Source organism: Salmo trutta, chromosome 40 (assembly GCF_901001165.1).
Source record: "Salmo trutta chromosome 40, fSalTru1.1, whole genome shotgun sequence".
Taxonomy (NCBI): domain Eukaryota; kingdom Metazoa; phylum Chordata; class Actinopteri; order Salmoniformes; family Salmonidae; genus Salmo; species Salmo trutta.
The window spans coordinates 1,770,127-1,783,809 of record NC_042996.1 but is presented as its reverse complement, the minus strand read 5'-3'; the positions used below and the strand labels follow the sequence as shown (position 1 = coordinate 1,783,809).

The window sequence follows — 13,683 nt, the reverse complement described above, 5'->3', positions numbered from 1 at the left end:
TGTCCTCTATTACTTCAATGTCTTCATACTGTCCTCTACTACTTCAATGTCTTCATACTGTCCTCTACTTCTTCAATGTCTTCATACTGTCCTCTACTACTTCAATGTCTTCATATCATAATAATGTCCTCTACTACTTCAATGTCTTCATAATGTCCTCTACTACTTCAATGTCATCATACTGTCCTCTACTACTTCAATGTCTTCATATCATAATAATGTCCTCTACTACTTCAATGTCTTCATATCATCATGTCCTCTACTACTTCAATGTCTTCATATCATCATACTGTCCTCTACTACTTCAATGTCTTCATACTGTCCTCTACTACTTCAATGTCTTCATACTGTCCTCTATTACTTCAATGTCTTCATATCATCATAATGTCCTCTACAACTTCAATGTCTTCATACTGTCCACTACTACTTCAATGTCTTCATAATGTCCTCTACTACTTCAATGTCTTCATACTGTCCTCTACTACTTCAATGTCTTCATACTGTCCTCTACTACTTCAATGTCTTCATATCATAATAATGTCCTCTACTACTTCAATGTCTTCATACTGTCCTCTACTACTTCAATGTCTTCATACTGTCCTCTACTACTTCAATGTCTTCATATCATACTGTCCCCTACTACTTCAATGTCTTCATATCATAATGTCCTCTATTACTTCAATGTCTTCATATCATCATAATGTCCTCTACTACTTCAATGTCTTCATACTGTCCTCTATTACTTCCATGTCTTCATATCATCATACTGTCCTCTACTACTTCAATGTCTTCATACTGTCCTCTACTACTTCAATGTCTTCATACTGTCCTCTACTACTTCAATGTCTTCATACTGTCCTCTACTACTTCAACGTCTTCATATCATCATACTGTCCTCTACTACTTCAATGTCTTCATAATGTCCTCTACTACTTCAATGTCTTCATATCATAATAATGTCCTCTACTACTTAAATGTCTTCATACTGTCCTCTACTACTTCAATGTCTTCATATTGTCCTCTACTACTTCAATGTCTTCATACTGTCCTCTACTACTTCAATGTCTTCATACTGTCCTCTACTACTTCAATGTCTTCATACTGTCCTCTACTACTTCAACGTCTTCATATCATCATACTGTCCTCTACTACTTCAATGTCTTCATAATGTCCTCTACTACTTCAATGTCTTCATATCATAATACTGTCCTCTACTACTTCAATGTCTTCATACTGTCCTCTACTACTTCAATGTCTTCATACTGTCCTCTACTACTTCAATGTCTTCATACTGTCCTCTACTACTTCAATGTCTTCATACTGTCCTCTATTACTTCAATGTCTTCATAATGTCCTCTACTACTTCAATGTCTTCATACTGTCCTCTACTACTTCAATGTCTTCATATCATCATACTGTCCTCTACTACTTCAATGTCTTCATAATGTCCTCTACTACTTCAATGTCTTCATACTGTCCTCTACTACTTCAATGTCTTCATACTGTCCTCTACTACTTCAATGTCTTCATACTGTCCTCTACTACTTCAACGTCTTCATATCATCATACTGTCCTCTACTACTTCAATGTCTTCATAATGTCCTCTACTACTTCAATGTCTTCATATCATAATAATGTCCTCTACTACTTAAATGTCTTCATACTGTCCTCTACTACTTCAATGTCTTCATATCATCATACTGTCCTCTACTACTTCAATGTCTTCATAATGTCCTCTACTACTTCAATGTCTTCATACTGTCCTCTACTACTTCAATGTCTTCATACTGTCCTCTACTACTTCAATGTCTTCATACTGTCCTCTACTACTTCAACGTCTTCATATCATCATACTGTCCTCTACTACTTCAATGTCTTCATAATGTCCTCTACTACTTCAATGTCTTCATATCATAATAATGTCCTCTACTACTTAAATGTCTTCATACTGTCCTCTACTACTTCAATGTCTTCATATTGTCCTCTACTACTTCAATGTCTTCATAATGTCCTCTACTACTTCAATGTCTTCATACTGTCCTCTACTACTTCAATGTCTTCATACTGTCCTCTACTACTTCAATGTCTTCATACTGTCCTCTATTACTTCAATGTCTTCATACTGTCCTCTACTACTTCAATGTCTTCATACTGTCCTCTACTTCTTCAATGTCTTCATACTGTCCTCTACTACTTCAATGTCTTCATATCATAATAATGTCCTCTACTACTTCAATGTCTTCATAATGTCCTCTACTACTTCAATGTCATCATACTGTCCTCTACTACTTCAATGTCTTCATATCATAATAATGTCCTCTACTACTTCAATGTCTTCATATCATCATGTCCTCTACTACTTCAATGTCTTCATATCATCATACTGTCCTCTACTACTTCAATGTCTTCATACTGTCCTCTACTACTTCAATGTCTTCATACTGTCCTCTATTACTTCAATGTCTTCATATCATCATAATGTCCTCTACAACTTCAATGTCTTCATACTGTCCACTACTACTTCAATGTCTTCATAATGTCCTCTACTACTTCAATGTCTTCATACTGTCCTCTACTACTTCAATGTCTTCATACTGTCCTCTACTACTTCAATGTCTTCATATCATAATAATGTCCTCTACTACTTCAATGTCTTCATACTGTCCTCTACTACTTCAATGTCTTCATACTGTCCTCTACTACTTCAATGTCTTCATATCATACTGTCCCCTACTACTTCAATGTCTTCATATCATAATGTCCTCTATTACTTCAATGTCTTCATATCATCATAATGTCCTCTACTACTTCAATGTCTTCATACTGTCCTCTATTACTTCCATGTCTTCATATCATCATACTGTCCTCTACTACTTCAATGTCTTCATACTGTCCTCTACTACTTCAATGTCTTCATATCATCATATTGTCCTCTACAACTTCAATGTCTTCATATCATAATAATGTCCTCTACTACTTCAATGTCTTCATACTGTCCTCTACTACTTCAATGTCTTCATACTGTCCTCTACTACTTCAATGTCTTCATATCATCATAATGTCCTCTACTACTTCAATGTCTTCATATCATCATAATGTCCTCTACTACTTCAATGTCTTCATACTGTCCTCTACTACTTCAATATCATCATACTGTCCTCTACTACTTCAATGTCTTCATATCATAATAATGTCCTCTACTACTTCAATGTCTTCATATCATCATCAGAAGCTCTCGAATCTAATCAATCAGTATAATGTTGCTACGCAACTTTGGAGGAAACCTCTTTTCATTATGAAGAGATCTCTGAACATAAACAGCACATTCTTCTGAGTTATGTCTTTCACCTTCACATGTAATGAACCTCACAAAATCATGGGCTGCCTCTCAAAATGGCACCCTATTCCCTATATAGTGCACTACTTTTGGTCAGGGCCCATAGGGAACAGGGTGTCATTTGGGACACAACCGTGGAGGAAAATGAAACTCCCCTCCTTGGAGAAAACATTCCCGTACATAGACAAACCATTTGTTTGTCTATTTCCCAAGATCAGGACTGAGTCCCAAGTGGCACCCTATTCCCTTCATAGTGCACTACCCTATAGACCCTGGTCTAAAGTAGTGCACTATATAGCAAATAGGGTTCCATATAGGAAGCGACACAGATACTTCCAGTACACATGTTGAATGAAACCAACAGAGGACAAGGTTATGTACTGTGACTGTGATCGTTAGAGTGGGTCTAACTGGAGTGTCCAGGCAGACAGGCAGTTCTGTGTGTGTGTGTGTGTGTGTGTGTGTGTGTGTGTGTGTGTGTGTGTCTTCCCAGCAGTCGTATCAGTGTGTGAGTCACTCTTATAAATAACAAAAGGGCATCATTGGGAAGCTCATTATTAACAATGCATAAAGAGTGTACTGGTCACCTTGGAAACCAAGCAGTGTTATTAAGACTGAGGGTTCTATTCAATCAGATCTGCTTTATGTGACATTGGCATAGAGATTGTTTTGGTGGTGTCTGAGGTGGAACTGCGTTAGAGCTGTCAAATCCACAAGCAGCTCACATCACTATACCTAAAGCGGACATTGCCATTGGCTGCACGGAGTCTCATTATGAGAATCCCATGAAGCCTCGTTTACAAGATTGAACACTGATAGAACTCCTCATTATGTCTATGTAGCCTACACTTTCTCCTTCTGAACTTTAACGTGAGTGGGACGGTGTGGCTCCGTGACAATGATCAAGAGCAGCGGCTCACCGATTTGCCAGCGCCAATGCAGTTCCACCTCCGACACCGCCAAAACATCAGCTATGAGGGTGTCCACTATCGCCGGTTAACGCTTGATCTGATGGAATCTGGGCCTGAGACGTTACAGTATGAAGCGTCGCTCTCCCTGACCTGTCTCGTCGGTTGTCAAATCACCACGCTTCTAATTAAAAGGGGAAGTTTCGTTTTTCTCAACTTTCAGGGTGATGAACCCTCTATCGTTAAGTAGTAAAACACTGAACTTCCCCTTTAAATATGGATCATACATTACTGTGATTGGTCTAGCAGGAGGATGATCGACAGTGATCTAAGGTCAGAGTTGATCCTAGGTACAGTGTGGAAATATGGACACCGACTACTTGAAGCGTGTCAGGCTTATGGTCAATCAGAGATCCACAGTACATCTGTGGATTTCACGTTTTCTCCACAAACTCACCTTTTCAGATAGCTCCGTCTCAGGCGACTCCCTCTTCTCTTCCACTCCTTCATCCTTCTTCCTCTTCCCCAGGATGCTCTCTCTGGACCCTGACCCGGGTGACCTTTGAACTTCCGTGGTCAAGCGATCAAGCCCATCCTGCGACGCCGGACCTCCGTACAGCATGACCACCGAGGCCTGGGACAGGCTGGGTAGATAGGCCATGTGGTGGGGACGGGGGGAGAATGCTGGGGGTTGTGGGGACAGGGGTCCCACGTATGAACCCTCTGGGTGGACGGGCACGGCCAGGGGGGCTAGGCCCGGGGAGCAGAGCAGGGAATTGCCGTCACTGTGGGTGGGGCTCTGAAGTCTGCCGCTGGGGTGGGAGACACTGCAAAGACAGAGAGGAACCAACTTAGACATATGTTTCTGTCATTCTCTCCAAGCAAATGCTCTGTAGCAGGGCTGTCAAATTCATTTCCTGGAGAGGCCGAGTATCTGCAGGTCTTCGCTCCAATGAATGATATGAATTAGTTAGGAACTCTCTAGGTCTTAATCGGACACGGTCCTCGAAGAACTGAGTTTCACACCCCTGCATTATACTGTTTATAAAAAAAGACGGGACATTAGAATGTAGAAACATATAGTAGTAAAATCCTTAAATCATATTTTTGCCAGAAACACAAGACAGTGGTGATGGTGCATTAGCCAGACAAGATTTCAATTGTAAAAAATACAACAAAAAACCTCCCTTTCAGCAGTTTGGAACCAGCGACCTTACTCGCCTCCTCCCCTCCTCCCCCCCACTCCAAAAACACTTAGAGCAGCAACAGCCTTGAGACGGCTGTGGCTTGGCCACCGGTGAAATAGCCACCACATTCCTAGTAGAAATGGTCAGAAACCGGGTAAGGGTAAGAGTAAAAACTCAAAGCCAACCATTACGAAAACCACCTTTTAGAAATGAAATGAACTGTGAGACGTGGACCAATAACAGTTTGCGGAGAGTTTCAGCCAGGCCTATTAACAACTCCAAGTCGGAGCCTCTGGGGCTGGTCATTTACACGCATCACTTCCTCTAAGGGCCCAGTTTCCTGTTCCTGAGCTCCAACTAAATCACCACATAGGACGTGTCTCAAATGGCCTCCTATTCACTATATAGTGCACTACTTTTGACCAGGGCACATAGGGCTCCCATAGGGCTCTGGTCAAAAGTATTTTATTCACATGGCAGCCCTGTAGTATACCAGTGGACCTGATGTGTCATTACATTCAACCAACAAGCTAGTCCTTGGCAACAGGCTGGCCATCAGTGTAATAGATCATGAAATGCAACACAGAAGTTGAAGATTGTTTACAGTAAATCTAAGGTTATTACCACTGGATGGCGTATGAAAAGTGATGGCGTGATTAGGAACAGGATTTGTAGCAGCCTGGGGGGTTTGGTGTGTGTCTGTGTGTGTGTGTGTGTGTGTGTGAGTGAGCCTCCTTCCGTGTGTGTTCTACTTACCCTGTAACAGTGGTTCCAAACTGCAGCCGGCACACCGCGCTGTTGCTCACACACCTTCTGGAATAGTCCACTGACTGGGGAAGCAGACCTGGACAGAACCGAGGGAGACGTGAGTTAATTACATTTATAAGTATTACTTTATTTGAATGGTCCCAAATAGACGGTTGGTAGATGTTCAGCTAACTAGCTGCTTGCCCTAACCTAACCTAAGTCTGAACCCTACCTGTAACCCTAACCTAAGTCTGAACCCGACCTGTAACCCTAACCTAACCTAAGTCTGAACCCTACCTGTAACCCTAACCTAACCTAAGTCTGAACCCTACCTGTAACCCTAACCTAACCTAAGTCTGAACCCGACCTGTAACCCTAACCTAACCTAAGTCTGAACCCTACCTGTAACCCTAACCTAAGTCTGAACCCTACCTGTAACCCTAACCTAAGTCTGAACCCTACCTGTAACCCTAACCTTATCCTAAGTCTGAACCCTACCTGTAACCCTAACCTAACCTAAGTCTGAACCCGACCTGTAACCCTAACCTTATCCTAAGTCTGAATCCGACCTGTAACCCTAACCTAACCTAAGTCTGAACCCGACCTGTAACCCTAACCTAAGTCTGAACCCGACCTGTAACCCTAACGTAAGTCTGAACCCGACCTGTAACCCTAACCTAAGTCTGAACCCTACCTGTAACCCTAACCTAAGTCTGAACCAGACCTGTAACCCTAACCTAACCTAAGTCTGAACCCGACCTGTAACCCTAACCTAAGTCTGAACCCGACCTGTAACCCTAACCTAAGTCTGAACCCGACCTGTAACCCTAACCTAAGTCTGAACCCTACCTGTAACCCTAACCTAAGTCTGAACCCGACCTGTAACCCTAACCTAAGTCTGAACCCGACCTGTAACCCTAACCTAAGTCTGAACCCTACCTGTAACCCTAACCTAACCTAAGTCTGAACCCGACCTGTAACCCTAGCATATCAACAGATTAGTAGTTGGTTGACAGTTGACAGCTATGTGCTCTAACCCACTGAGTCATTGGGAACCAGTTGTGATGTGAGCTGTCTGTCCTGACTCCTTACCCGTGACCTCTCTGCGTGGGCTGCTGGGCGCCGAGTTGACGCGGCGTTGGCTGGCCACGGAGGTGGGCACCACACTGAAGGAGGCATGGCGTGCCAGCTTCTGTTTCCTGCCGCCCGGAAGAGCGATGGCCTCCGGAAGAGCGATGGCCGCCACAGCCTCAGAGTCCTCTGTTGAAAAACAGAGTGGTCAGTGAGTTCTGTGTGTCAGTAGGAGTAGGGTGAAGTTTCCCCTAGACACTGATCTTGGGTCAGTTTAACATTTTCCACACTAATAGTTAAGGCTAGGATAGGAGGAGAGGAAGCTGATCCTAGATCTGTGCCTAGGAGAAATTCATCCCAGAGCCTGTTAGTCTTGGTCAGTAGACAGGTTTATGATTAGTTTTAGTAGTAGTGAAGAGTTCCATTATAAATGTATAATGAATCCATTTCCATTTACTGTAATATTGTTTAATAGATAGTCTCCCTATGAAGTACTGAGCTGATGCCCTTCTGAACCAATATGGGAGTGATGTTATTTGTTTTACCACCGAGGACCACTGTGAAAGGTGTTTTAATGAATGCTTTTAAGTGCTGTCCTCTGGGGATCCAAATCTGGCTGTATTGTTCACTACCCAAATCATTTCAATTCAATCTTACCACGGCTGCTGTGGAAGTCTGCTGGGCCGATCCATTTGAACGCAGGCTTCCTCCCCCTCTCCTCCCGGACGTGGACCTTCTTGATCAATCCCAGACTCGTCAGGACGTTGGCGATGTCATACAGCCTCCGAACCTTAGCTGAAGACAGATTCTAATCAGATGTATCATTTTGATCCAACACCACAGTAAAAAGGCCAATGGGAGGGATGTCTGGGGGTATCTGTGGTGTACAGTGACGTTGCCCCTAGACGCTGATCTTGGGTCAGTTTTGCATCTACCCCACTCATTTTTAAGGTTAGGATTATTAGAGGAGAAGCTGATCCTAGGCCTGTACTAGGGGAAACTCAACCTGCAGCTATTTGGTGGCTGGGTTGTGATCATTAGGCCCCAAAGGGAAGAAACTGACTGAAACAGGTAGGGGCTACCTGGACTTGATGTTGTGTCAGAGGCTCTTTGACTGCACGGCAAAACCTTCAAGATCCCTATGAGCTCTGGTCAAAAGTCGTGCACTATGTAGGTAAATAGGGTGCTTACTTTTGTACTTGCTGTGGCTGGCGGGGTCCTGGCTTTCCTCGATGAGGATTTTGGCGGCCACGTCCAGAGTGACCGTCTGGGTCCTGGACACCAGGAAGAGCATGACAAACTTCTGACTCATGATGCGTAGGGACTTGTCTTTCCTCGTGCTGGCGGCCGCTGCAAACAGACAAGCAGAACAAAGCTAAAGGGAATACTGGGTCCCATTCACTTAGTGGCAAACGGAAGAAAATGGACAGAAACAGGAAGGGAACTACCCAAACTTGTTTTTGCTTTTCCGTTGCAAAACGTTTTGCGATGGTGTGCACTAATGAATAGGACGTTGCAGTGGCTAGTATGGTCTAGTGCCTAGTGCTGCCGACAGCAGTTACATACCAGTGTCAGCATGGGTTTGAATCTGACCTACAGCATGTCACACGCTCCTCCTATAATAATAATACTTTATGGTCCATGTTACAGAGAGCGATGGAAATTTGATTCAAGACCTGAGTTACCTGTCAAACAGGTGGTCTTGTCAAACAGAACCATAAAACGAACGACAACGTTCCTTATTCAGAGAGAGAAAGTGACTCTGCCCTCCTCTCCCTGGGGGTGACACCAAAGGGACACTTTATGACGGGAAGTGGCAGGCCTAGTGTTCTGCAGGAGGGGACGCCAGATCCCTGGCAACCACTGCCTCTCTAGGGAACAGTAGCTTTGGATTCTGTTAGCTAGCTACATGCAGCTACCTAGTTAGCTAATTAGCCACGTTGAAACACAGCCCAGTGTCGTCCGGGTTTGGCCGGGGTAGCCATCATTGTAAATAATAATTTGTTCTTAACTGACTTGCCTAGTTAAATAAAGGTTAAATAAAAAAGAATTTGCCTTTAAGCCCAAGTCAATGAAAGCATTCCTCATCGTCATGGAGACGAGGGTAGGGGGCAGGGCCTCACGGGTTTATCAAGGCTGATGGGATTCTTTGTGTTACTGTGTGTGATGACCAAGCGCTCCTTGTCAATGTGATGGATCACTAATACAACTGGGAGATGACAGCAGAGGAACGGCGACAGAAGCGAAGCTTGGCGGCTGAGCTTCTGATGTGGCACATATTAACTAGTAATCTCCAAACACCCGCTGAAGTTAATTAACCAGACTGTTTGACTAATAACAACACAGGGTAGAAGTGATCCGTTACCTGTTGTGAGAAGCCCCCCCCCAATCCTAACCTTAACCATTAGTGGGGAAAATGCAACACTGACCCAAGATCAGTGTCTAGGGGCAACTTCACCCTTCTCCTATCATGGAGACGGTTGACCAGAATACATTGCGGTCTAGAAAGTATCTTGTTACAGTTTACCTAACCTTCAGTAATCAGATTTCCTGTATTTTAGACATAAAATCGGACAAAATAATTTTGTCAAACACACACCCTGCACATCCAAACAAATCCAAACTTAAGTTGCACACGGAGCATTGAAGGCACTCCAAATCTCCCATTGACATACATGCATGATTGACACCAAACTTCTAGCTTCAGTCACACATCCCAAATTATAATTCAACCCTGTGTCCATCAGCCGCCCCTGATGTAGCAATCGCAGATTGTCCCTTTAGGACTACGTAAAACTAACCCAAGGTCAGCGTCTAGGGGCAATTTCCCCCTACTCTGCTCTCACCACAGCTGGAGTCTCCTTCCCCTCCCTCCTCTGGGGTGTGTGTGGTGGCTCCCTCTCTGTGACCGCCCTCCCCGGCCTGCTCCATGTGCAGGTGGTAGCGCTGCTGCCTGCCCATCCCCTGCAGCTGGGCCAGGGTGGACCCCAGGCGGCGGCGCCCGTACCACACGTACTGGTTCTTAGCCACGCGCCCCACGATCATCAGAGACTCCAGGACGTTTACGATGTCGTAGATCCGCCGCCGCTCCACCCCTAAAGACAGACAGACACCGGGGACAGGTCAGACTGGGGTCAGCAACATGATTTCAGTGTTCTGTTATGTGAGCTGATTATAGAACAAAGCTCTAACTAAGGTACCTCAACAGGATTTAATGATGCAGTAGATCATGTCTGGCTGCATCTTGACTTTCCTCATAGTCTCAGACATGGCTTGGTTTATACTACAACCTGGTGCTATTCTGGAAGGTACAGTGGTTTATACTACAACCTGGTGCTATTCTGGAAGGTACAGTGGTTTATACTACAACCTGGTGCTATTCTGGAAGGTACAGTGGTTTATACTAAAACCTGGTGCTATTTTGGAAGGTACAGTGGTTGATACTACAACCTGGTGCTATTCTGGAAGGTACAGTGGTTTATACTACAACCTGGTGCTATTCTGGAAGGTACAGTGGTTTATACTACAACCTGGTGCTATTCTGGAAGGTACAGTGGTTTATACTACAACCTGGTGCTATTCTGGAAGGTACAGTGGTTTATACTACAACCTGGTGCTATTCTGGAAGGTACAGTGGTTTAGACTACAACCTGGTGCTATTCTGGAAGGTACAGTGGTTTAGACTACAACCTGGTGCTATTCTGGAAGGTACAGTGGTTTAGACTACAACCTGGTGCTATTCTGGAAGGTACAGTGGTTTATACTACAACCTGGTGCTATTCTGGAAGGTGCAGTGGTTTATACTACAACCTGGTGCTATTCTGGAAGGTGCAGTGGTTTATACTACAACCTGGTGCTATTCTGGAAGGTGCAGTGGTTTATACTACAACCTGGTGCTATTCTGGAAGGTGCAGTGGTTTATACTACAACCTGGTGCTATTCTGGAAGGTGCAGTGGTTTATACTACAACCTGGTGCTATTCTGGAAGGTGCAGTGGTTTATACTACAACCTGGTGCTATTCTGGAAGGTGCAGTGGTTTATACTACAACCTGGTGCTATTCTGGAAGGTGCAGTGGTTTTATACTAAACCTGGTGCTATTCTGGAAGGTGCAGTGGTTTATACTACAACCTGGTGCTATTCTGGAAGGTGCAGTGGTTTATACTACAACCTGGTGCTATTCTGGAAGGTGCAGTGGTTTATACTACAACCTGGTGCTATTCTGGAAGGTGCAGTGGTTGATACTACAACCTGGTGCTATTCTGGAAGGTGCAGTGGTTGATACTACAACCTGGTGCTATTCTGGAAGGTGCAGTGGTTTATACTACAACCTGGTGCTATTCTGGAAGGTGCAGTGGTTTATACTACAACCTGGTGCTATTCTGGAAGGTGCAGTGGTTTATACTACAACCTGGTGCTATTCTGGAAGGTGCAGTGGTTGATACTACAACCTGGTGCTATTCTGGAAGGTGCAGTGGTTGATACTACAACCTGGTGCTATTCTGGAAGGTGCAGTGGTTGATACTACAACCTGGTGCTATTCTGGAAGGTGCAGTGGTTGATACTACACCTGGTGCTATTCTGGAAGGTGCAGTGGTTGATACTACAACCTGGTGCTATTCTGGAAGGTGCAGTGGTTGATACTACAACCTGGTGCTATTCTGGAAGGTGCAGTGGTTGATACTACAACCTGGTGCTATTCTGGAAGGTGCAGTGGTTTATACTACAACCTGGTGCTATTCTGGAAGGTGCAGTGGTTGATACTACAACCTGGTGCTATTCTGGAAGGTGCAGTGGTTGATACTACAACCTGGTGCTATTCTGGAAGGTGCAGTGGTTGATACTACAACCTGGTGCTATTCTGGAAGGTGCAGTGGTTGATACTACAACCTGGTGCTATTCTGGAAGGTGCAGTGGTTGCTACTACAACCTGGTGCTATTATGGAAGGTGCAGTGTTTGATACTACAACCTGGTGCTATTCTGGAAGGTGCAGTGGTTGATACTACAACCTGGTGCTATTCTGGAAGGTGCAGTGGTTGATACTACAACCTGGTGCTATTCTGGAAGGTGCAGTGGTTGCTACTACAACCTGGTGCTATTATGGAAGGTTGCAGTGTTGATACTACAACCTGGTGCTATTCTGGAAGGTGCAGTGGTTGATACTACAACCTGGTGCTATTCTGGAAGGGTGCAGTGGTTGATACTACAACCTGGTGCTATTCTGGAAGGTGCAGTGGTTGATACTACCAACCTGGTGCTATTCTGGAAGGTGCAGTGGTTGATACTACAACCTGGTGCTATTCTGGAAGGTGCAGTGGTTGATTCTACAACCTGGTGCTATTCTGGAAGGTGCAGTGGTTGATACTACAACCTGGTGCTATTCTGGAAGGTGCAGTGGTTGATACTACAACTGGTGCTATTCTGAAGGTGCAGTGGTTGATACTACAACCTGGTGCTATTCTGAAGGTGCAGTGGTTGATACTACAACCTGGTGCTATTCTGGAAGGTGCAGTGGTTGATACTACAACCTGGTGCTATTCTGGAAGGTGCAGTGGTTGATACTACAACCTGGTGCTATTCTGGAAGGTGCAGTGGTTGATACTACAACCTGGTGCTATTCTGGAAGGTGCAGTGGTTGATACTACAACCTGGTGCTATTCTGGAAGGTGCAGTGGTTGATACTACAACCTGGTGCTATTCTGGAAGGTGCAGTGGTTGATACTACAACCTGGTGCTATTCTGGAAGGTGCAGTGTTGATACTACAACCTGGTGCTATTCTGGAAGGTGCAGTGGTTGATACTACAACCTGGTGCTATTCTGGAAGGTGCAGTGTTGATACTACAACTGGTGCTATTCTGGAAGGTGCAGTGGTTGATACTACAACCTGGTGCTATTCTGGAAGGTGCAGTGGTTGATACTACAACCTGGTGCTATTCTGGAAGGTGCAGTGGTTGATACTACAACCTGGTGCTATTCTGGAAGGTGCAGTGGTTGATACTACAACCTGGTGCTATTCTGGAGGTGCAGTGGTTGATACTACAACCTGGTGCTATTCTGGAAGGTGCAGTGGTTGATACTACAACCTGGTGCTATTCTGGAAGGTGCAGTGGTTGATACTACAACCTGGTGCTATTCTGGAAGGTGCAGTGGTTGATACTACAACCTGGTGCTATTCTGGAAGGTGCAGTGGTTGATACTACAACCTGGTGCTATTCTGGAAGGGTGCAGTGGTTGATACTACAACCTGGTGCTATTCTGGAAGGTGCAGTGGTTGATACTACAACCTGGTGCTTTCTGGAAGGTGCAGTGGTTGATACTACAACCTGGTGCTATTCTGGAAGGTGCAGTGGTTTATACTACAACCTGGTGCTATTCTGGAAGGTGCAGTGGTTTATACTACAACCTGGTGCTATTCTGGAAGGTGCAGTGGTT

General features: G+C 44.5%; 1 protein-coding gene across 1 annotated transcript in view; it reads right to left on the bottom strand.

Annotated features, from left to right (window-relative positions):
* The window catches only part of LOC115180341 (transcription factor E2F7), a 47,802-nt gene that overhangs the window by 11,832 nt on the left and 22,287 nt on the right, over positions 1-13,683 (bottom strand). Inside the window, exons 5-10 of the mRNA XM_029742357.1 lie at positions 10,097-10,345; positions 8,442-8,600; positions 7,908-8,045; positions 7,272-7,439; positions 6,189-6,276; positions 4,703-5,072 (exon numbers count right to left, since the gene is read on the bottom strand). Of these exons, the coding sequence (XP_029598217.1) occupies positions 4,703-5,072; positions 6,189-6,276; positions 7,272-7,439; positions 7,908-8,045; positions 8,442-8,600; positions 10,097-10,345 (1,172 nt within the window). The remainder of the gene's footprint in view (positions 1-4,702; positions 5,073-6,188; positions 6,277-7,271; positions 7,440-7,907; positions 8,046-8,441; positions 8,601-10,096; positions 10,346-13,683) is intronic.